The 23,643-nt window shown below is 41.5% G+C and overlaps 1 protein-coding gene across 8 annotated transcripts in view; it reads left to right on the top strand.

Moving 5' to 3' along the window:
- LMAN2L (lectin, mannose binding 2 like) overlaps positions 1-23,643 on the top strand; it is an 84,147-nt gene that overhangs the window by 10,808 nt on the left and 49,696 nt on the right. For 2 of the 8 annotated variants that reach the window (XM_025932003.2, XM_025932004.2), the window contains exons 1-4: positions 5,886-6,103; positions 7,253-7,371; positions 10,232-10,349; positions 11,141-11,223. In XM_025932003.2, coding sequence (XP_025787788.1) covers positions 5,917-6,103; positions 7,253-7,371; positions 10,232-10,349; positions 11,141-11,223 — 507 coding nt within the window. In that variant the 5' untranslated portion in view covers positions 5,886-5,916. Of the gene's footprint in view, positions 1-5,884; positions 6,104-7,252; positions 7,372-10,231; positions 10,350-11,140; positions 11,224-23,643 lie in introns of those variants that run through there. The other 6 variants (XM_086701259.1, XM_086701256.1, XM_086701258.1 and 3 more) reach the window with 4 other exon arrangements.

The following is a 23,643-nucleotide window of genomic DNA, read 5'->3' as shown; positions in this document are numbered from 1 at the left end:
CATTTCAGAACACAAGTAGACAAGCCATAACAAAACTTTATGAACAATAGTGATTTGTGTACTTATAGAACTCTTTAGAGTCTACAGTGTGCATGTTCATCCTTTATACATTTTTTCATTTAATGCTCTCAACAACCCAGTGTGGTAGGTTTCATCACCCAATTTACAGATAGAGAATTTGAGGCTAAGAGAGATTGTGTCATTTGCTTCAGGTCATAAGGTAGAGGTAGATCTCAAAACGGCAGATGTTTTCATTCCAACTCCACATGCCAGAGTTCTCCCTCCTTCCCAACCTCTTCCTGCAATTTTTAGTGAATCTTATGTCCCAACTTACCTGTGACAAGCAGGCATCTGGATGCCTCGAGACAGTCCCTAATTCATTTGCCCCTTCATAGAGCCACCACAGATCTGAGATCTGGTCCTCAGGATATTGATTTTTATCAATTCACTGATGGGAAAACACATTGGGGAGCGTAAGTCATACTGACTAAAGTGTTATGAAGTAATGAAGTGATAAAGCCAAATACTAATTTCTTAATTAACATATGAACATACTAGTACTAGCAATATAATAATATGCTAATACTAATTTCCTAATATGCTGAGAAATTAATTAGTTAATATACTGAGAAATTCTAAGAGAGCTAGAATGTTAAGTGGGAAGTCGTTATGAATATGTTAGGAGAGTAGGCTTGATTTTAACCAACACAGGATACTTAGAAATACTCTCTCCCTGGACAGAATTGATAGACTCAGACATATTTTCATCCATTGACTGTTCTTTTTCCAGATTGCAGACTCCTCTCTCTTTTTAGTTATGACATTATATTGGATGGGTCACAATGAACTTCACAGATTACAGTTAATTACAGTTTTCATTCCCTGGAGGAAATTTAGAAAACACCACAAATGCATACCCAGCACATTTTGTAATCATCTCCAAGGGAGACTTTAAAAAGTTTTTTTTTTTTATTATGGCAACTCTCAAACATACATAAAGGTGGAGGGAATCCCCATATACCCATAACCCAGCTTCAACATTTATCAAGATCTTTTTGCTTTTTTTCATCTATCCTACCCTCTCCTCAGTACACACACAATCTTCCTCCAAAGAATTTTTCCTTTTTCTTTTTTTTTAAATGTTTATTTATTTTTGAGAGAGAGAAAGAGAGACAGAGCGTGAGTGGCAGAGAGGCAGAGAGAGAGGGAGACACAGAATCTGAAGCAGGCAGAGCCCGATTTGGGGCTTGGACTCACAAACTGCGAGACCATGACCTGAGCCGAAGAAGTTGGACACTTAACTAACTGAGCCACCCAGGAACCTCTCCTTTTATCTTTTTTTAAAGTAATCTCTAAGCCCAGCATGGCTCACACTCACAATGCAGAGGTCTACAGTTACTTGTTCTTTAAACAAATCTCAAAATCCTACCTCTAAATTGAGGTGCTGCACCCTGTTTAAAATTTATGAACTGAGTACAGATGTCCTAATCGTAAAGTGAGGTAATGCCCACCTTGCCCACCACACCAAGTCAACGTGAGGTCAAAATGAGATGCTGGATGTGAAAGGGTTGTACTTCTGGAAGTTGGCTGCATATCACATTCCCTGGGGAGAGATTTTCAAAACCAAATCCCTGGGCCCTACCCTAGATTTACCAATGAGGTGTTTGGGAGTTGGACCGAATCATCTGTGTATGCCCAAAGCACTCCGGGCTATTTAATTGTGGCTTGTTGGGAGACTAGAATTTGTAAGTTGCCACCGGAAAGTAGTTGGCTAGTTTGTGTTAGAGCTACTGTCCCCTTCTGTGCTCTAGGTCTGCTTGGAGAACTGGAGGTATGGGATGGGGGTGGGGGTGGGCGGGGTGGGAATGGGGAGTGGGTTGGGGAGGAAAGGAGCTGGGGCAGGGGTGGGACTGGGTTAGCTGCCATCCTAGGGCTGATGATGGACCTAATTCCAAATCCTTACCTGGATATCTGAGCAGGGAAGAGTGGTCTACCTGGCTTTGGGAGGGTTGATGTTAGGCCCTGCTTTGGGTCCTAGGTTTTGGGTGGGAGTGGATTTAAATAGAATGGGAAGGTTAAAAAGGGAAGGGCGGGGGGAGAGGAAAGAATGGGGCCAAGAGGCTGCCTTGGAGCCTCTGACATGGGGTGGAGGTAGGGGCATCAGGTTTCAAGGGGCTCCTAAGTGGAGGTATCTCTTTGGCTTTGAAGACAAGGAAGTGGAGGAATCATCATCCAGAACTGCTAGAATGTACAACTCACATTGTCTGTGAATGCCCCCACGCTGGAGGTATACAGCCCTAGATCATGGGAGATGATTCTGTGGAGAAAAAAGAAAGCATTAAGCATCTAAAAGATGGTCAAGACCTGACCTGGCTATAAGAAGGTGCCTCTACATGTGTGTTGCGTGGTGTTGGAGGGAGACATGGCTCCTTTTTCTGTTTCCCTGCACCTCCTCTCAACACCTTGACAGTATTGAATTTTATATGAACCCTGTACTTCTGGAAACCAGCTACAGTCAAAAAATCCCCTCACCCTTTTGTGTCCCTTCTCATCCCATTTTGAGTCCTGAGAAATGGCTAACTTCATCTTCAAAGGACTATCCTGTTCTAGACTATTCTGAGATAAGACCCACTTTTGCCTTCCTTCCTCAGTGACTCAGATAAAACCCTCTCTATCCTTCCTCATGATGATTCCCTTGTTTATCTGCCTCTATGAAACACCAGGCCCCTTTCCTTTTCTTTGATATGTTCCTTACTAATGAGCATTTTCCTTATTGCAACAGTTTGGAGAAAATCATCTGAATTATTATCCTGTGTATTTTGTCTTTGACACACTCTCCTTTATTTCCCTTTTCTTCATCACAGTGAATTTTACAATAAGATATGCTGAGATACTCTATCCAAAATCCAGTAGAGGGGCACCTGGGTGACTCAGTTGGTTAAGCGTCCAACTTCAGCTCAGGTCATGATCTTGTGGTCTGTGAGTTCGAGCCCTGCGTCGGGTCTCTGTGCTGACAGCTCGGAGCCTGGAGCCTGCTTCAGATTCTGTGTCTCCCTCTCTTTCTGCCCTTCCCACACTTGCACTCTGTCTGTCTCTCTCAAAAATAAATAAACATTAAAAAAAATCCAGTAGATAGGTCACACAGCAATGTAAATGTATTTACTGCCTCTGAACTGTATACTTAAAAGTGGTTAAAATGGTAAATTTTATTTTATGTATATTTATTACAATAAAACAATTCCAACTGACAGAAATATAATGGAAATAATTTTATTCAAAACAATTGGAATTCCTACTACGTGCTGGGTGATGGGTTAGGGAATGGGGAAGCGGGTAGGGCCTATGATAGGAAATGAGTAAGATCTGCTTCCTGTGGTCCAGGAGCTCCCAGCCTTGCCAGGGAGACAAACACATAATTTGCTAATTGAGCCACATAATTCAGGGTGACACATTGTAATTGACGTGTGTACAGGCTGATTTGAGTCAAGTTGAAGGGCATTGAATGCTACATTAAGGCATTTGGATTTTATCCTATGATAATTGATATCCATGAATGGTTTTAAAGCTAGGGTATGACGCAAATAGATTCATTGCAATTCCTTATATCTTAATACCAAATATCTACTTTGTGTGGAGTCTATAAATGATCAGTGGTTGTAACAGTTTTTTGGGTTTTGTTTTTGTTTTTTTAGATTTTATTTTTAAGTAATCTCTACACCCAAGTGGGGCTCAAATTCACAACCCCACTATCAAGCATCACGTGTTCCACTGACGCAGCCAGGCAGTGCCCCGATGGTTGTGACAGTTTTAATTTTAAATATTAAATATCAAACAGGCTTACATTCATGTTTCTCTTATTAAATATATTTATGTTCAGGAAAGAGAGAATTAACTTTGGTTAAGTTTATTGGGAAGACAGAGACAGAACTGGTGAGTGCTCTGTAAGAAATGTGCTTGGGGAACATTGAGAGCTCAGAGTGGGGCAACTGCCACTGCCTGAGGAAGTCAGGGAAAGCCTCTAGGAGGAAGTGGGCTGTGGAAAAGGAGAGGGAAGAGGGAAAGCTGGCAGATAAGATGAAGAAAGGAAGCTGTGGGTAATAAAGCCAGAGAAAGGTGGCAGAGGGCTTTGTTTGCCAAGTTGAGGGGCTTGAATCTTTTCCCCACAGGTGATGGGAACCAACAAGGGCTCCGTTAATAATAATGATGATGATGATATAGTGCTTACTACATGCCAGCCACTGCTCTAAGAGCTTTACCAGTATCAACTCATTTAACCCTGACATTCAGGAAATGACATGGCTAGATGGTTTACTTGGGGGACCATGTGGATGATGGTGACCAGAATAACAGTTGTGGTTTGGGAGACAGACAAAGCAGGGGATGAAAAGGATGTGATGGCTTTGTGAAATAATTAGCAATAAAATAATTATTTATTGGTTGGGTGATGGAAATGGTGAGGAAAAGGTGGGAAGCTGGATGACCCTCACTCTGTTGTTTTTTTTTTTTTAATGTTGATTTATTTTTGAGAGAGAGAGAGAAAGAGAGAGAGAGAGAGGCAGAGAGAGAGGGAGACAGAATCTGAAGCAGGTTCCAGGCTCTGAGCTGTCAGCACAGGGCCCAATGCAGGGCTTGAACTCATGGACTGCAAGATTATGACCTGAGCCGAAGTTGTATGCTTAACAGACTGAGCCACTCAGGCACCCTACTTTTTTTTTTTTTTTAATGTTTATTTTTGAGAGAGGGGCGGAGAGAATGAGTGGAGCAGGGGCAGAGAGAAAGGGAGAGAGAATCTGAAGCAGGATCCACACTGTCAGCACAGACCCAGATGTGGGGCTTGAACTCATGAACTGTGAGATCACGACCTGAGCTGAACTCACAAACCATGCCATCATGACCTGAGCCAAAATTAAGTCAGACGCTCAACCAACTGAGTCACCCAGGTGCCCCTGAACCTCACTCTTTTGGTTTCAGGTCCTGTGTGTCCTGCTGTGCCACCCAGGTAAAGGATTGATAATCCTGTTCCATTTCTTAGAAGACTCACTACAGTCCTTCAGTACTTCCTACTCCTCTATGAGTTATTTAGGAGTTGTTTAAGGGGCCTGGAGCCGACTTCAGATTCCATGTCTCCCTCTCTCTCTGCCCTCCCCTGCTCACACTCTGTCTCTCTTAAAAAATAATAATAAACATTAAACAAATTTTTTTAAAGAAGTGAGTTGTTTAATTTCCAAATATTTGAGGATTTCCCAGAAATCTTTCAGTTGTTATTTCTAGCTTAATTCCATCATGATAGAACATCCTTTGTGTGCTTTCATTTCTGCTAAATTTGTGGAGGTGTTTGTTTTGTTTTGCCCAGGCTATCTTGGTAAATGTTTCTTTTGCACTTGAAGAGAATGTGTCTTTTGCTGTTGTTGAGTGGAGTTTCTATAAATGTCATCAGGTCAAGTTCTTTGTTGTGTTCAAAGTCTTTTATAAATTTGATAGTTTTCCTAATAATTGCCCAGTTACAGTAATTGTGGATTTGTCTATTTCTCCTTTCAGTTTTACATCCTGACGGATAACTCCGCATAGACACGAAGGTACTATGGCAGAGAGGATAGAACGTCTGTGTGAAACTGGGAGAAACATTTTATCTCTTTAAATTTACTCTAGAATGCTGAGACAAAATGGAAATCACTACGTATCCCAGCAGGCCTAGTGGACCGCAGGACAAACGCCAATAAGGGACTCCAGGCATTAGGCCACTCCCCCTCCCTAGGTTGGCAAGGCAACTGATCTCGAAGCCAGCCAATCGGTGAGATGCTCACCTGCGGGGGCGGGGGCTCGACGAGAGCCAATGGGAGGCGGGGCAGATGGTTCTCTGGGCTAATGGCTTGGGCAACGGGGCGGGCTTTTAATGAAGGGACGGCAGTGGGAAAGATGGCGGCGACTCTGGGACCCTCTGGGTGGTGGCAACGGTGGCGGCGGCGTTTGTCGGCTTGGAATGGGTCCAGGATGTTGCTCCTTCTCCTTTTGTTGGGGTCTGGGCAGGGGCCACGGCAAGTCGGGGCGGGTCAAACCTTCGAGTACTTGAAACGGGAACACTCGCTGTCGAAGCCCTACCAGGGTGAGGCACCCCGGGCGAGGTGGTCGTGCACGGGGAGGGCTTCCGGACTTGAGCTCATCGGTAGGGACCGGGGTGGTGAAAGGCTTCGTGGCCCTAAGGAAACTGCCGGCGGTGGGTGAGGGCCCACGGGGACTTCGCCGCGTTTGGGAACCACGGGTCGCAAGGGCAGGGGTCAGCTCCCCTCCTCCCCCGACCCTGTTTTGGAAGTTTACAGCAGGTCAAAGCCGGGCTCGGATGCCACAAGCGCTAGGCCTGGACAAAGGGGAGTTCGATAGGAGGAATGTGGGAAGGATGGAACTGCAAATGGTGGAAAGTGATTGAAGGCCACTAGCAAAGAGCAGGTCTCCGGATGGAGTTGTGGATGTGCTAGAAATAAAGCAGGAGGCAGAACTCGGGTAGAACTTGGCTGGACTGAGAAAGAAGATAAAATTCTGTTGCCGGTTAAAACACCTGTTCTCCAGTCCAGGAGCCCTGTTGATCAAAGAGGCTGCTCTGTTTGGGGCTCATAGACTTTTAGGCACAGCTCATCAACCAAAAGATTTATATTAGTTAAGTTACAAAGAAGACCAAATCAGTGCAGAAACACAAGTCTGTTTCCCCACTGGAGTGTGGGACAGCAGACAAAAACTCAAAGTGCAAGTGTGTACACGGCTGCTAAGTGATCATTTATTAACTCATCAGATGCTTCAGGTGCCTCATCTGTGCTGTCTCACTGACACAAAAATTATCACTTTCATGAGGTGTATAGCCTGAGGTCCTGGGAGCAGTACCTTCACACTTCAATTGTTGAAAGAAATAATGTGATTAAGCACCAGAGGCCTGAGGGTCAAGCTCTTTTTGGTAGAACTGGGGAAATTTTTTTTTAATGGTGCTAAAGTTTACTTAAGTATAAAATGGGAGGAATGGGTTTGAGCTGTGGTTTTTGCGGCATGGACAAAGTGATAGCTGTGATGTCTTCACCTGAGAAGGGCTTTGTGAAAAGGAAGCTGTCAAGGTGGTAAGGATTTGAGATTTATGAGTGACAGAGATAGGAGATTGAGTGTCGGGAAAGGTAGCAAAAGATGATGACTCCAGCTTTAGGATGGTCCTTGGTGGTTTCTGAATGGGTTGGTGCTGAAGAGTATGAACTGATCTACTTCCTCCCTGTAGGTGTGGGCACAGGCAGTTCCTCACTGTGGAATCTGATGGGCAATGCCATGGTGATGACCCAATATATCCGCCTTACCCCAGATATGCAAAGTAAACAGGGTGCCCTGTGGAACCGGGTGGTAAGAATCTTTCTCCCTCCTGTGTCGCTGACCCACAAAGTCCTAAAAAGTTCACCAGTGGCATATTGACTTAATTTTACTGTCTATCCCCAGGGTTCTGTCTTCTGTGGATTTCAGGAATTTTTCAGAGAATATGATGACCTTCATAATGGTATCAGATATGTAGGGAAATGCTCTTGATTGCCCCAGTTATAGGAAATAATCCATTTTGATTCTGTTTTCTGAAGTATCTTTAATTCCCTATTGACCTGATAGTATTACTTCTTGGAGGTTAATAACTCTTAATAACTCACATTTAGTTACTTTGTAAAGTAGAAGACTGCTCTTTTAAATGTATCCTAAATTTCATCCCAGGATTCGCCCTTGCTATTTCACGTTGAAGAGTTTAATTTTAAATTTTATTTTCATGTGAAAGCCACTTTGAGCCCTTGGTCTTTTTTTTTTTTTTTTTTTTTTTGTCCTTCTCTGGACCTTTTCTAGCTACGTTGTCTTCCTTGAGGTATGGCGGCAAGAAGTGAATGCAGTATTCCTGGTGTGGCTGCACTGTGATTTTGTATAAGTGTAAGATGATGCTTTCTTTTTGCTTTCCAGGGCTCTTTCTAAGTCTTTTACAACCCCTTTACTCTTGGGAATGACCTTGGCATCCTTTAATACTTTCTCTTGGATTCTCATAAGCTAAGAACTTACTTTTTCATGGTTTTTTTTTTTTCCATTGATTATAGATAAGTGAACCTCAGAAAAAAGAACTATCTCTTTTCCCTGCTCATTTTATGTGGCAAAGAATTCTAACAGAGCAGAGGGTTAAGAGAAGTTTCTACACGAGCTGTTTGCACAAGCTGGCCTCTTAACCCAGATTGTAGTGTTGCTCTTGTTCTTGGACAGAGTGCAGGGTGATGTGTTCTGGTAGAAGAAGCAAAAGGCTGGCAGTTGACAGCCTTGATTAGGTTTTAGATCTAGCTGTATCACAGATCCACTGTGAGCCCTTGGCTGTTACTTAATTGTTTTCAGTTTCTCCATCCGCCAAATGAGCTTCATAATACCTTCTACATGCCCACTAGGGTTATCGGGAGAATAAAATAAGACAATAGATATGAAAGAGCCTTAGAAAGTTAAAATGGTTACAGAAATGTGCCCTGTTACATTATGTATCTGTTACATGTAAGTTTCATTGATGAGGTCTCTGGGTTACTAAACGATTATGTCTAGAGCTTGATACTTTGCTGCTGTCTTGCTAGCTGCTTCTACATAACTCTTTTAGCAGCCGTTCTAGTTTAGGATCTAGTTATATTGCCCTTTTTCAGATTCTCTGATACTGTGGGTTGTTGTTGTTGTTGTTGTTGTTGTTGTTGTTGTTGTTGTTGTTATCTATCAGAATGAGCTTTGGGGTTGTTTCTGAGTTATTTGAATAGGATGTGTTTGTTTGAACAGTGGTCCTCAAATTTGGCTGTCTATTGGAGTTGATGCCTGTGGTCATGGGAATTTTTAAAAACTCCGTAGGTGAATCTAATGTATAGCCAAGTTTCAGAACCAGTGCTAGACACAGCCCTGAGCAAAAGTGTGTGGCACTGTGCTAGAGGAGACCGAGGATAAGTAGCAGATACCTCTTGGCTCAGTGTGAACTTCTCTGGCCCTGCCCTTGTCCCAGGGGGATAATACCCACTGGCTATGGGGGAGCTTCCTGCCACTGAATTTCATTCTTGTCTTGATATCTAAGTGCAAGAACAGAAAGAGGAGAACACAGAATGACAACACAGGGACTGGGATCATTAGGGTAGGGTAAGCTATTGGAGTTACAGGTTCTTTGGTGAATTCAGAAGTAACCTCACCCCTTTCATTTGACTGTGTATTCCTAATACTAACACTTTTGGAAGATTTCCCAGAAATTAAAAATGAATACTAAAAATGATCTAGCAGTATGTTGCTCAAGAGCCAGAACAATCTATTTGGAGAGACTCTGCCTGAACCCTGCTGGTCTATCTGCTCCTCCGTCCTTTCTTTCTTCATAGTGACCTTTAATTAGGAGCCTCTCTAAACCAGATACCTACTCTGCTTTCTCTTGAAAGTGTTCAACTATTTAGAGCACTTAACCATCCACTTACTTCCTTCTGCATTTTTGCAAGCTTTTGGTATACAATTCAAGAAAAAAACAAAATAAACCCCAAGAAACACAGGAGTCTGATTAGTACCCACCTCCATGTTTCCACCAAAAGCTGTCCCTGTGATGGGGATGGTGGTCTCCTTTGGTGCATTTATGCCTCTTGATCATGGGCATGATGTTTTGGGAGACTGTAACTTACTCCTTCTTGGGGAATTCTGGCTTGCCCCTCAGCTTGGCATAAGGACAAGTCTAGCTAATTAGGGTTGTTCACATATCTGCTAATTAGTCCTGAAAACCTTTGTATAATGGCTTAGCTTTTTTTATTTTCTGTAATGAATGAAGCTTTGACCTTTCTTGAAATCCAGGCTTTTTAGAATCTTTCTGTCAGAGGTGTGAGCTCAAGTTGCAAATGAGTGTCACTTCAGCCACCTGTACTCTATAGGCTGAGATGCTTTGCTGTAGGATCACAGTAGTCTAACTTGGCAGTCTCTTGTCTTTTCAAATTTGAGTACTATCCTGTTTCTATTAGGAGATACTGAGGATAATTGGGAGGTTTATTCACTTTCCATATTAAATATCATATACAGTTGAACAGCTCAACCTGTTTAATTTTAGCACTTAGCAAGTCATAGATTTCAGTTTCAACCCTTCACCTTATGTTACCTTCATTTGTGTTTTCCCAGTCTCTAGACTGCTGGCGAGGGCTTTAAGGGGTTTCACATTTCACACTCTTCATTGATTCCAGTGTCTTTTTCTCCTCAGCCATGTTTCCTGAGAGACTGGGAGTTGCAGGTACACTTCAGAATCCATGGACAAGGGAAGAAGAATCTGCATGGGGATGGCTTGGCAATCTGGTACACAAAGGATCGGATGCAGCCAGGTATTGGGACCCTGGGTTGCTCTTGTGTGGGGTGTGACAGGCCTGCTTTCTCACATGCCCTCTTTTGGAGAAGGGTATGTACCCACAGTGCCAGCAGTTTGCCACTCCCTTGATGTCTGTGGATAAAGACTGGCCTATCTAGTCTCTAGAATGGGGTCTGACTCCTGGTAAAGCAGTTGAACTTGACTCATCCTGGGACAATTTCTTGCTTATTAGTTCCTTCCGGTTTCCCTTTGAGGCCACGTGGCCTGTTGGCCGGGTGAAAGTGCTGGCTTTCCAGAGCACTGCCGATTGGGTGAGCTGATTTCTTTTGAGCATGTGCATTGTATGATCTTAGAACTCCTTGAGTCAGGAGTTGTGTGGGAGCCATTGCTCCAAGGACATGGCAAACTCAACCTGATTTGACCTGATCTCTTTTGCAACAAGAAGTGGAATTTGGGAATTCAGCTCTCTCTCAGGGGCATAGTTGTCACCAAGCGTTCGTGAAGCAGAATTCTTTAGGGGCGCCTTAGCAACCAGTTTGGACCAGGGAGCAGCTGTGGTGATAAACAACGTTGCAGTGGCCTTCTCTCTTCCCCTGCCTTCAATACCAAACAGCTACAGATTTTGTTGGGTGCTTGTTACAGGCCATGCACTTTTGCTGGGTGCTTTTACATATGTTTTCTCTTCTTAAAAAGAGGCCTGGGAGTCAGTCATTTGAATTTTACTTTTTCCTCCATCATAGTGATATATTATTCCTTTATCAACTCTTGGCTTTATTTCATTGTTCATCATCTCTTCTCTCTCTCTAGGGCCTGTGTTTGGAAACATGGACAAATTTGTGGGGCTGGGAGTATTTGTAGACACGTACCCCAATGAGGAGAAGCAGCAAGAGGTAAATGGCAAGTGTCAGAGCTTAGGTCAGCTGCACTGACATCACAGTCCTTTGCCTCAGGGATGTCCGTGATGGAACAGGGGATAGAATATGAGGGGTTTGGTTCTGTTTCCTTCATCTATTGAATTTGAAAAGTTAATATCCTTGTCAGCATTTTCTAGAAAGAATTGTTTATGGTACACAGACCTTTGGGAATGACTGTCGTGATTGGGGGCTTTTTCTTTAGTGTTAACATTGTTCTCTTGTGCACGTTAGGTAGCTGCTGGAATTGAGCCTGCTTGGCTGGTTGGTGATTTGGCTACTAGGCCGGCACCAGAGCCAGCTGAATTTATATAACCCAGCTCCCCTGACTTAATAGATCACCACTTTACTCTCTTCTGCAGCTTGCTCATTCTTTTGAGCATCCTTTTCTTCTTCCTGTTTTTAGGCCTGAACAGCAATTCTGCTCTCCTGTAGGAAAGGTGGTAAAAGGAAATTGATGGAGTCCTAGCATTTCATTGCAATCCAGTATCTGGCTTTTGGCAAAAGCTTCTTGCTTTTTGTTGGCTGACCCTAGGGTTCTTTACTACTTTCTCAGACTGCCAGTAGGTTTGTACTGTCTTTGCCTGATGGCCCTGCCATCAGATGGTAGGAAAATGATGGTGACAGGTTGCTGGTGGGTATCCTATAGCTAAATAATAGCAAGAAAGGCAGGATTAGGGGTGCAGACAGCACTCACTTTATTTTTTTCCCTAAAAGCTTTATATGAAAAATATCAAACTTATTTAAAAAATTGGAAGAATACATCATCGTATATGCAATACCCAGATTCAACGATTTTTGACATTGCCCATGGAGTTCCCCTGAGGGAGGTGGAACGTGAGACCTGAGTTAGGAGAGTAACCTTTTGTTGTGAGACACTTACAGAGTAACTTCTCCATGTTGCCTCTAGGCTCCTCCTCAAGCCGCCATACATCAGGCACTTTCTAGGTGGGGGAAGTTAGTGAGCAAGATCAGCATTGGTCCCTGCACTCAGTAGCACTGATGTGTGAGAATGCTGATGGGGAACTATGGGGCACCGTAGGAGACCCAGGGGTGCATCTAACTTGGAGTGGGACAGTGTGGTAGTAGTGGTGGTGGAAAAGATTTCCTCCATGAAGTGACATTTACATTGAAGTCTGCAGAAGTAGGAACCAGTATTCCATGCAGAGGGAGAAGCGTGTTTAAAGGTGATAGAGTGAGAGAAGGGACAGAGAATGAGGGGAAAAAAGGGATCAGAGAAAGAGGAGGCTAGAAAGAAAAACAAGGCCAGCAGTCTTGCCATGTTGTACAACTTCAGGGGCCACCGTTCCCATTGCGTTCTTTAGTGTTAACACCGTTCCCTGTTGGGCAAGTTGACCGGCCACTGAGATTGAGCAGTGTCCCCTTGGGTGGTTAGTGGTTTGGCTGTTCAGACCAGCACCAGAGCCATCCAAATGTATGTGACTCATTCTCACCACGCACATTGTTGGGCCACATTCTGAAGAGAGGTGTTCCTGTTAAGGAGACTGGATTTTATTCTAAGGGGGTAAGTGTGTTAAAGGATTTAAATGAGGAGAATGTCATGACTAGGTTTGTAGTCATGCTGAGGAAATAGTAGTCGTTAGAAGTGCATCTGAGTAAGAGGTATGGGCTTCAGGGCTTGACTGGAGTTTTAAACCTGGCTCTCTGCTTCTCCCAGAAATAAATTGTTCAGATTCTTTTAGCTTCCATTTCACCATCAGATAATAATAATTCTCATTTGAGAGGGCAGATCTGATGGGCTTATTTCATAAGAAGAGTAGATGTTAATCAGTAAAATTAGTTTCAGTTGATAAAAAATCAGCACTTCTTTTCTAGCTAGCTGTTATGGTTCTCACTCCAAGCTGCACATTGAAATTGCCTATAGTGAATGTATTTTTTAATTTTATTTATTTTTTAATGTTATTTTGAGAGAGAGAGTGAGCAGGGGAGAGGCAGAGAGAGAGAGAGAGGGGACAGAGGATCTGAAGCGGGCTCTGTGTTGACAGCAGAGAGCCCGATGTAGGGCTTGAACTCATGAACTGTGAGATCATGACCTAATCCAAAGTCAGATGCTTAACCGACTGAGCCACCTAGGCGCTCCTGCCTGGAGTGCATTTAAAATTACCGATTTCCAGGGTTGCCTGGGTGGCTCACTTGGTTGAGTGTCCAAATTTGGCTCAGGTCATGATCTTCCGGTTTATGAGTTTGAGCTCTGCGTCGGGCTCTGTGCTGAGAGCTCAGAGCGTGGAGTCTGCTTTAGATTGTGTCTCCCTCTCTTTCTGCCCTTCCCCTGCTCACATTGTGTCTGTCTGTCTGTCTGTCTGTTTCTCTCAAAAATAAATAAAAACATTAGGGATGCCTGGGCGGCTCAGTCAGTTAAACATCTGGCTTCGGCCCGGGTCATGATCTCATGAGTCATGAGTTCGAGCTCTCCATCGGGCTTTCTGCTGTCAGCACAGAGCCCCCTTGGGATCCTCTGTCCCCCCCCACCCCCCTCTGCCACTTCCCGCTCATGCTCTTAAAAATAATAAATTTTTTTTTTAATAAAAATGTTAAAAATCTAAAAAAATAAAAGTACTGATGCCCAGGCCCCAGCCTCGGAGAGTATAATTCTGTTTGTCTTAGGTGCCGTGTAGGCAACCTGACTTTTACAAAGCTTTCCAGGTGAGTCACATATGTAGCCAGCATTGGGAACTCTTGGATCAACATCAGGTCCTTGTTTCCATATTAGTTGTTTACTTGTTAATCAAATTTGTTTATTAAAATGAAATTTAAGAAAACTAATAAAAGTGGTTTCTGTTTATTAGGTGGCTATTGTGTGCCAGGTACTTACAAATAATGCCTTCATCCTGATCAAAACTCCTTAGGGTTAGTATTATTTTTCCCCATTTACCAGTGGGTACAGAAGCTTAGAGACGTGTCTTGTTCAAGGTAACAGCCAATGTAAGGTGGAGTCAGATTTTGAACATAGGTCCGCTGGATTCCAGAGGCTGTGCTTTTAATTATGATGCTCTACCTTCTCCCTTCCTTCCATTGTTTCTTCTGCAGGTTGATTTCCTTGAGAATGGAGACATTTATTATTCTCATGTCATCTCCTATGTAATTTCAATTCTTAGAGCTTATATTCTAATGTACAGAGTATAGAAATTGTACTCCTGGAACTATTTTATAGAGTAAAATCAAGTGTGTGTTTTGTTGGCAGCATGATTTACTTTGATATCATACATAAAGGTGCCAGGTATTGTTTCAAACACTTGTACATGTATTATTTGTATATTATATTGTATATATTGTGTGTATATTATGTATAGTATATGTTTGGTGTATTATATACGTATAACAACTCTTTGGTGTAGATATTATTGTTATCTCTACATTATGGGCAAGAAACTGAAGTGCAGAAAGGTTGAAAAATTTGTCAGTGATACACAGATAGAGGGTGTGATTCCAGACTGCAGTCTCATTATTTTGCCTTAGTATTTTTGAGTACATAAGAAGAGGGTGACAGATATGGCACCTTTTGAAAACTTGCACATGTTACGTAGAATATGTGCTGGACTAGGAGGACAAGTTGCTGGCAGGAGGGAGTGTGGAGCAATTCATCAAATCACTCAAGGTAGTGGTAAAATGTTTCTATGGTTTCGTGTTTCTTTGTCACCAGAGCACATGACCTTGTTGTTCACCTTACCTGCTACCACATTTGTTCATGAGGAAATGCTGGGAAAATATTAGCAACCAGTAATGCATCTAAGAAGAAGGTGAGGGAGTTCAGTGTAGGCTTGGCTCTCTGAGATCAGGACAGATTGTTAAAAGTCACATAACCTCAGTTTCCTTGTCAGCAATGTAAGAATTGTAATTGAAGTGAGTGAGTCAAGAGTTTCACTATTTGGGAGTACAAGGTACTACCTGTGCCATAGTGAGGTTGCCAGATCATAAGTGATTGTTAAAATAATAGTTGAAGAAATAGGAAATCTAGGGCATCTGAGTGGCTCAGGCAGGTAAGCGTCTGACTCTCAATTTCGGTTCAGGTCATGATCTCACTGTTTGTGAGATGGAGCCCTGCGTTGGGCTCTGCGCTGACAGAGTGGAGCCTGCTTGCGATTCTCTCCCTTTCTCTCTCTCTTTCTCTCACTCCCCTATTTGTGCTCTCTCTCTCAAAATAACTAAATAAACATTAAAAAAAAAAAAGAAATGGGAAATTTGGATAGATCCATAATGGGTCAAGAGATTGAATTAGTAATAAGAAATGACTCACAAAGAAAAGCCTAGGTTCAGATGGTTTCACTGGTTCATTCTGTCAAACATAGAAAGTAGAGTTAATACCAATTCTTCCCAAGAATTCTTACAAAATATAAGAGAGGACACTAACCAGCTCATTCTTTGAGGCCAGTATTATCCTGATGCCAACACCAAATAAAGACATCACAAGAAAAGAAAACTACTGACCAATATCTCTTATGAATATAGATGTAGAAGTCATCAACAAGATACTAACAAACCAAATCCAGCAACATAAAAAGAATTATATTCCATGACCATAGTATTCATCCTAGGAATTCAAGTTTGCTTCAAAATCTGAAAATTAAGGCACGTCTGGCTGGCTCAGTTGTAAGAGCATGTGACTCTTGATCTCAGGGTCCTGAGTTTGAGCCCCATGTTGGGTGTAGAGATTACTTAAATAAATAAGTAAAAACTTAAAAAAATCTGAAAATTAATATGGTAGACCATATTGATAGAATAAAGGACAGGAGCACCTGGCTGGCTCAGTCGGTAGAGGGTGCAACTCTTGATTTCAGGGTCAAGCGTTGAAGCCTCATGTTGGTCATGGAGCCTACTTAAAAAAAAAAAAAAAAAAAGGGGCGCCTGGGTGGCGCAGTCGGTTAAGCGTCCGACTTCAGCCAGGTCACGATCTCGCGGTCCGTGAGTTCGAGCCCCGCGTCGGGCTCTGGGCTGATGGCTCGGAGCCTGGAGCCTGTTTCCGATTCTGTGTCTCCCTCTCTCTCTGCCCCTCCCCCGTTCATGCTCTGTCTCTCTCTGTCCCAAAAATAAATAAATGTTAAAAAAAAAAAAATTTAGAAAAAAAAAAAAATGAATGAAGGATAAAAACCATATGATCATATCAATACATGTAAGAAAAGTATTTGACAAAATTTAATATCTCTTTATTGTATTTATTTATTTTTAAGGTTTTATTTTTAAGTAATCTCTACACCCAAAGTAGGACTCAAACTCACAAACCTGAGATTAAGAGTTGCCCACTCTACTGACTGAGCCAGCGGGGCACCCCTAATATCTCTATGATAACAAAAACTAAACAAATTAGGAATAGAAGGGAACTTCTTCAATTTGATAAAGGGTAACTATGAAAAACCCTCACCTAATATACATAACTGTGAAAGACTATGCTTTCATTCTAACATCAGGAATAAAGGATATCCCTTCTTGTTACTTCTATTCAACATTGTACTGGAGGTTCTAATCAGGCCAGTTGGGTAAGAAAATAAAGTAAAAAACATCCAGATTGCAAAGAAAGAAGTAAAAGTATTCCTATATGTAGACAACATGATCTTGTATATAGAATATATTAAAGAATCCCCAAGAAAACTACTAGAACTAATAAATGAATTCAGTAGGTTGTAGGATACAAGATCAACATATAAAAATCAATTTTATTGCTGGCATTGAATAGTCAGAAAATGAAAGTAAGAAAACAATTCCATTTATACTAGCATGAAGAGTAAAATACTTAGAAATAAATTTAACAAATAAAAGTATACTCTGAAAACTATACAATATTGTTGAAAGAAATTGAAGACCTAAGTAAGTGGAAAGACATCTTATGTCATAGATCAGAAAACTTAGTACAGTTAACCCTTAAACAGTGTGGGGGTTAGGGGCAGTGACCCCCGATGGAGTCAACAATCCATATGTAACATTTGACTCCTCCAAAACTTAACTGCTAATTGCCTATTGCTTACCGGAAGCCTTACTGATAACAGAAAGTGTTGATTAACACTTTCTTGTCTGTTATATGTATTGTATGTTGTATTCTTTTTTTTTTTTACGTTTATTTATTTTTGAGACAGAGAGAGACAAAGCATGAACGGGGGAGGGTCAGAGAGAGGGAGACACAGAATCTGAAACAGGCTCCAGGCTCCAAGCTGTCAGCACAGAGCCCAACGCGGGGCTCGAACTCACAGACCGTGAGATCGTGACCTGAGCCAAAGTCTGCCGCCCAACGAACTGAGCCACCCAGGCGCCCCCGCTATGTTGTATTCTTAAAGTAAGCTAGAGAAAAGAAAATGTTACTAAGAAAATCATAAAGAAGAAGAAATGTTTACAGTACTGTATTTATATTTTAAAAATCCACATAGAAGTGGACCTGTGCAGTTAAATCCCATGTTGTTGAAGTGTCCACTGGATCTTTTTTTTTAATCTTATTTTTTATTTTTTTAAGTTTACATCCAAATTAGCATATAGTGCAACAATGATTTCAGGAGTGGATTCCTTAGTGCCCCTTACCCATTTATCCCATCCCCCCTCCCACAACCCCTCTTGTAACCCTCATTTTGTTCTCCATATTTATGAGTCTCTTCTGGTTTGTCCCCCTCCCTGTTTTTATATTATTTTTGTTTCCCTTCCCTTATGTTCATCTGTTTTGTCTCTTAAAGTCCTCATATGAGTGAAGTCATATGATATTTGTCTTTCTCTGACTGACTAATTTCACTTAGCATAATAGCCTCCAGTTCCATCCACGTAGTTGCAAATGGCCAGATTTCATTCTTTTTGATTGCTGAGTAATACTCCATTGTCTTTATATACCACATCTTCTTTATCCATTCACCCATCGATGGACATTTGGGCTCTTTCCATACTTTGGCTATTGTTGATAGTGCTGTAAACATGGAGGTGCATGTGTCCCTTTGAAATAGCACACGTGTATCCCTTGGATAAATGCCTAGTAGTGCAATTGCTGGATCATAGGGTAGTTCTATTTTTAATTTTTTGAGGAACCTCCATACTGTTTTCCAGAGTGGCTGCACCAGCTTGCATTCCCATGAAGTGTCCACTAGATTGTTAAGATGATGACACTCCCTACATTGGTCTCTAGATTTGACACTTGTCCTAGCTATCAAAAACCTAGCTGGCTTCATTACAGAAATTGACAAGGTGATCCTGAAATCAATATGGAGATTCAAGAGAACCAGAATAGCTAAAATAATGCTGATTAAGAAGAGCGAAGTTGGTAGGGCGCCTGGGTGGCTCAGTTAGTTAAGCGTCCAACTCTTGGTTTCGGCTCAGGTCATGATCTCACAGTTAGTGGGTTTGAGCCCCATACCAGGCTCTGTGCTAACAGCACAGAGCCTGCTTGGGATCTCTTTCTCTCTCTCTCTCTCTCTCTCTCTCTCTCTGCCCCTCTCCAGCTTGCTATCTCTCTTTCAAAAAATAAATTAAAAAAACATTAACAAATTTTTTTTAACTTAAATGAGGTTGGAAGACTTACACTTCTTCATTTCAGAACTTCTCACAAAGCTGTGGTAATAGTGTGGTACCGACATCAGGATAGACCTATAGATCAATGGAATAAAATTGAAAACCTAGAAATAAGCCCTTACATTTGTGATCAGTTGATTTTTTTTTTTTTAATGTTTATTTTTAGAGACAGAATGCGAGTAGGGGAGGGGCAAAGAGGAGACAGAAGATCCAAAGCGGGCTCTGTGCTGACAGCAGCAAGCCCAATGTGGGGCTCAAATTCACAAACCCTGAGATCGTGACCTAAGCCAAAGTTAGATGCTCAGACAACTGAGCCACACAGGCGCCCCTATAATCAGTTGATTTTTGATTAAGCTATCACGACAATTCAATGGGGAAAGAACTACCTTGAACAAATGGTGCTAACTCAACTGGATATCCACATGCAAAATAATGAAATTGTCCTGTATTTTACACCATACACAAAATGTAATTCAAAATGAACTGAAAAACTGAATGTAAAAACTGAAACTATAAAACTCTCAGAAGAAAACATAGGGTTAATTCTTCATGACCTTAGATCAGGCAGTGGTTTTGTAGGTCTGACACCGAAAACAAAAGTCACAAAAAAATAGATGAGTTGGACTTCATTAAAATTAAAAACTCGTATTGTGGAAGATACCATCAAGAAAGTGAAAAGACAACCCACATAGTGGGAGAAAATAAATGAAAATCCTATATCTGGTGAGGGACTTGTTCTTTATATATTCTAGATATAGTTCAATAGTAAAAAAAACAAAAAAACAAAACCTAATTAAAAAATGGCTGGGGTGCCTGGCTGGCTCAGTTGGTGAACCACGTGGCCTCTTGATCTGGGGGTTGTGAATTTGAGCCCCATATTGGGTGTAGAGATTACTCAAAAATAAAATCTTTTGTTTTTAATGCTTTTATTTTATTTGAGAGAGAGACAGAGTGTGAGCTGGGAGGAGCAGGGAGAAGAGGAAGACACCAAATCTGAAGCAGGCTCCAGGCTCTGAGCTGTCAGCATAGAGCCCAATGCAGAGCTTGAACCCACGAACCGTGAGATCATGACCTGAGCTGAAGTCAGACTCAACTGACTGAGCCACCCAGATGCCCCTGAGAATAAAATCTTAAAAAAAAAAAAGGCCAAAGGACCCGAATAGGTATTTCCCCACAGAAGATATACAGAAGGTTGATAAACATATGAAAAAATGCTCAACATCATTAGCCACTAGGAACATACAAATCAAAACCAAATGAGATGCTACTTAACACCCACCCATGGCTATTTAGTCATAGCTAAAATAAAGACAGAGGATAACAAGTGCTGACAAGGATGTGGAATAATTGGAACTCTCATACATTGCTGGTGGGAATGTAAATGGGGCAGTTGTTTTGGAGAACAGTTGGGCAGTTCTTCAAATGTCTTAATATAGAGTTTATATCATCCAGCAATTCCACTCCTAGGTGTATATACCCAAGAGAAATTGAAATCATGTCTGCACAAAAAGTTATATGAATGTTCATAGCAACATTGTTCATAATGGCCAAAAACAGTTACAACTCAATGTTTTATTAACTGATGAGTAAACAATATATATTCATACAATGGAATATCATTGAGCATTAAAAAAGAAATGAACCATTGATAGTTTCTCTAATGTGAATGACACTTGAATACATTATGCTAAGTGAAAGAAGCCAGTCACAAAAGACCACATATTGTATGATCCCATATATATGAAATGTTTAGAATAGGCAAATCTATAAAGATAGAAAGTAGATGAATGGTTGCCTGGTGGTAGGGGTGGGGAGTGACTGCTGGTGGACATGGGGTTTCTTTTTGGGGTGATGAAAATGTCTTAAAATTGATTGTGGTAATCATAACCTTAATTCTGTGAATGTACTAAAAGCCATTGAATTATAGTCTTTAGGTGAATTATGTGGTATATGGATTATATCCTAGTATCACTATTTTTAAAAAACATTGATTGAAACATGACCTGATCTTTTCTTGGCACTATGAAATCATCAGCTGATGGTCATCAGTTTCTCATGAGAACCCAGATATTGGTGAAAAGTTGCAGGGAACTCAGTAGCAGTCTTGGAGCAGGAATGTCTTCCTTCAGTTGAAATTAGAGTATGATGACAAGAGGCTATCCTTGAATGAGAGCACAGAAGTGCAGTCCTTTGAGCCTTGGCCCTTATTCTTACTGGTGAGATTTGTATTTGGGTCTTACCCCAGGAGGCAGAAACAGCAGGTTAGAGAGTAGGAAGAAAAGCTCACTGCTCTTCCGAGATCACGCCAGCTTAGAAGTCTAGTTTGTCTAGTCTACGAGGTGTTTCTCATATTTTCTTAATGTGATGACTGTTTTTTCTCTTTTGAAACTGGAAGAAAATTGATAATACAATGCCATCCATTTAAAAAACACATGCTTTCAAGTGATGAAGATACTGATCCCTCTTGGTCTGTCTGTTGTCAGAAAGAATCTTTGAATCAGTAAGGGAACTCCACAGCACCTTAAATTCTCTTGTTATCCTTCAGCTTGGATGTGACTTAGGTTTTTTTTCAGTCCTAGGTGAGGCAGTGTTTTCAAAGAGAGACTCCTTTGGAAACGGGGTCCAGGGAATTTTGGCAAGTTCCCTAGATGTGATTAAGCATCAAGGCTGAGCTACACTGAGCGCTGGTTTTCAAGGGAAGTAGAAATGTATGGCTTTCTACATACAATTTTGAATGAAGAATTGAATGGAGGTGAGGAGAAGAGAATGTTTCTTTTTTGAGACAGTGAAAGAGGGAAAGAGGAAGAAGAAAGCAAGAACCAGTGCTCCAGAGGACACTTAGCTCTGGGTTAGTTCTTCACCTTTCTTTGGGTTTTGACAATATGATGCAAGTGGTAGGCCCATAGCAAGGTGCAGGAGATGTAGGATTTTGCCTATGTTTTTAGGAGTTTTATGGACTCCCCAAAGTAGAACTGTAGACAAGATCTAGAAAATTGATACCTCTTCTCATTAACAAGAAATAGTCACATACTATCAGAATGATGGGTAGCAGTGAAATTAAGGCATACACATTAGACGATATTCTAAATCTTGGCACTTGTAATGTGGGTAGGTGGGTTATAACTCAAGTGTTTTGGGTTTCGGGCATACCTCAAGTTTAAAGTTTCCTGATTTTAGGGCACCTGGGTGGCTCAGTTGGTTAAGGTCTGGCTCCTGATTTTGGCTCAGGTCATGATCTTACTGTTCGTGAGTTTAAGCCCAACATTGGGCTCTGTGCTGACAGTACAGAGCTTGCTTGGGATTCTCTACCTCCCTCTCTCTCTGCTCCTCCCCTGCTCACTGTCTCTCTCTCAAAATAACCAAACATTAAAAAAAAAAAGAGTTTCCCAATTCTAGAGTGCTCTATCGAAGTCCTCAAGTTATGTTATTTGGGTTTATTCTAGTGGGGTCACAACTAAGATACATGGGATTAAAATGATTCCATGAGTTTAAGAGATAAGGATAATGTTCCAGGAATGTGAAGTTCTTCCAGGCAGGCAGCGGCTTGGAGGTGTCATGTTTCTGTGTCCTCCATTTAAGAAGCTTTGAGACTTGGGGATATAGTCAGTAATATAGGTTAGTAATAGTTTGGGGGCAGTAGGGTAGGGACCTTCTCATGCTGCCCAGTAATGTGAGAATTTCACTGGTCTTGTTACCCACTGAATAGGGTGGTATTGCTGAGCTAACCAGTCACCTCTTCATCCAGATCCCTGTGTAAAAAGTGAAGTAGATGAAGGACCTGAAGGACAGGTGACTTACAGCATTTTGAAAGTCTGAAAAGTGTTTATCTGTGGAAGCGGCAGTGTGTTCCACTAGTGACCGAGGGGAGGATCCAATAGGGATGTGGAAGGAGATGCTGTAGAAGAGGCATTTGTTTTTTTAATTCTTATTTTTATATAAAAGCTGATTTTTAAAAAATCAGAAAAGGCTAAAACAAAAAGCATGCAAACATCTTTGTAAAAACAAAAACATTACATTATATTGAGCAGAGTGTGTGTCAGTGGGTTTTAATATAATGTTTTTATTTTTTTAAGTTTATTAATTTTTGAGAGAGAAGGAAAGAGAGAGCAGGGGAGGGGAAGAGAGAGAGAGGGAGAGAGAATCTCAGGCAGGCTCCACACTGTAGCATGTAGAGCTGGATGTAGGGCTCAAACCCACAAACCCCAAGATCATGACCTGAGCTGATATCAAGAGTCGGATGCTTAACCAACTGAGCCACCCAGGTGCCCCAACATGGTTTTTTTTTTCCTATATATTTTTTTAATGTTTATTTACTTTAGAAACAGAGACAGAGCACAAGTGGGGGAGGGGGAGGGAGAGCCAGAGACAGAATCTGAAGCAGGCTCCAGGCTCTGAGCTGTTGGTGCAGAGCCTGATGCAGGGCTCGAACTCACGGACCGTGAGATCATGACCTGAGCTGAAGTTGGATGTTTAACCGACTGAGCCATCCAGGCACCCCTAGATTCAGATTAATCTTTAAAAATTTTTTATTTTGATAGAGTTTCAGACTTAGAGATAAGTTACAAGAACACAACAAAGAATTCAGGAATGTTCTTCACCTAGATTACCCCAAATAATGTTTCATTACATTTGCTTTGTCCTTTTCTTTTACCTTTCTGTGTGTGGGTGTGCATGCACTCATGCATGTGTGTATAGTTTTTTTTGGAACTATTTAAGAGTAAATTGCCTTCTGTCATGCTCTCTTAATCCTAAATACTTGTTTTTCCTACAAATGAGTTCTCTTACACAGCCACAGCACAGTGACTAAAATCAGGAACTTAGCAGTGATAACAGTACTATTTTTAATCTACTGACTTTACTCAACTTTCACCAATTGTCCCACTATGCCCTTTGTAGCAAAAGAAA

The sequence above is a fragment of the Puma concolor genome, chromosome A3, assembly GCF_028749965.1.
Source record: "Puma concolor isolate L17-30 chromosome A3, mPumCon1.1.hap2, whole genome shotgun sequence".
NCBI classification, from domain to species: Eukaryota; Metazoa; Chordata; class Mammalia; order Carnivora; family Felidae; genus Puma; species Puma concolor.
Note: the sequence above shows the minus strand (reverse complement) of the source record. Positions and strands in the feature narration are given on the sequence as shown.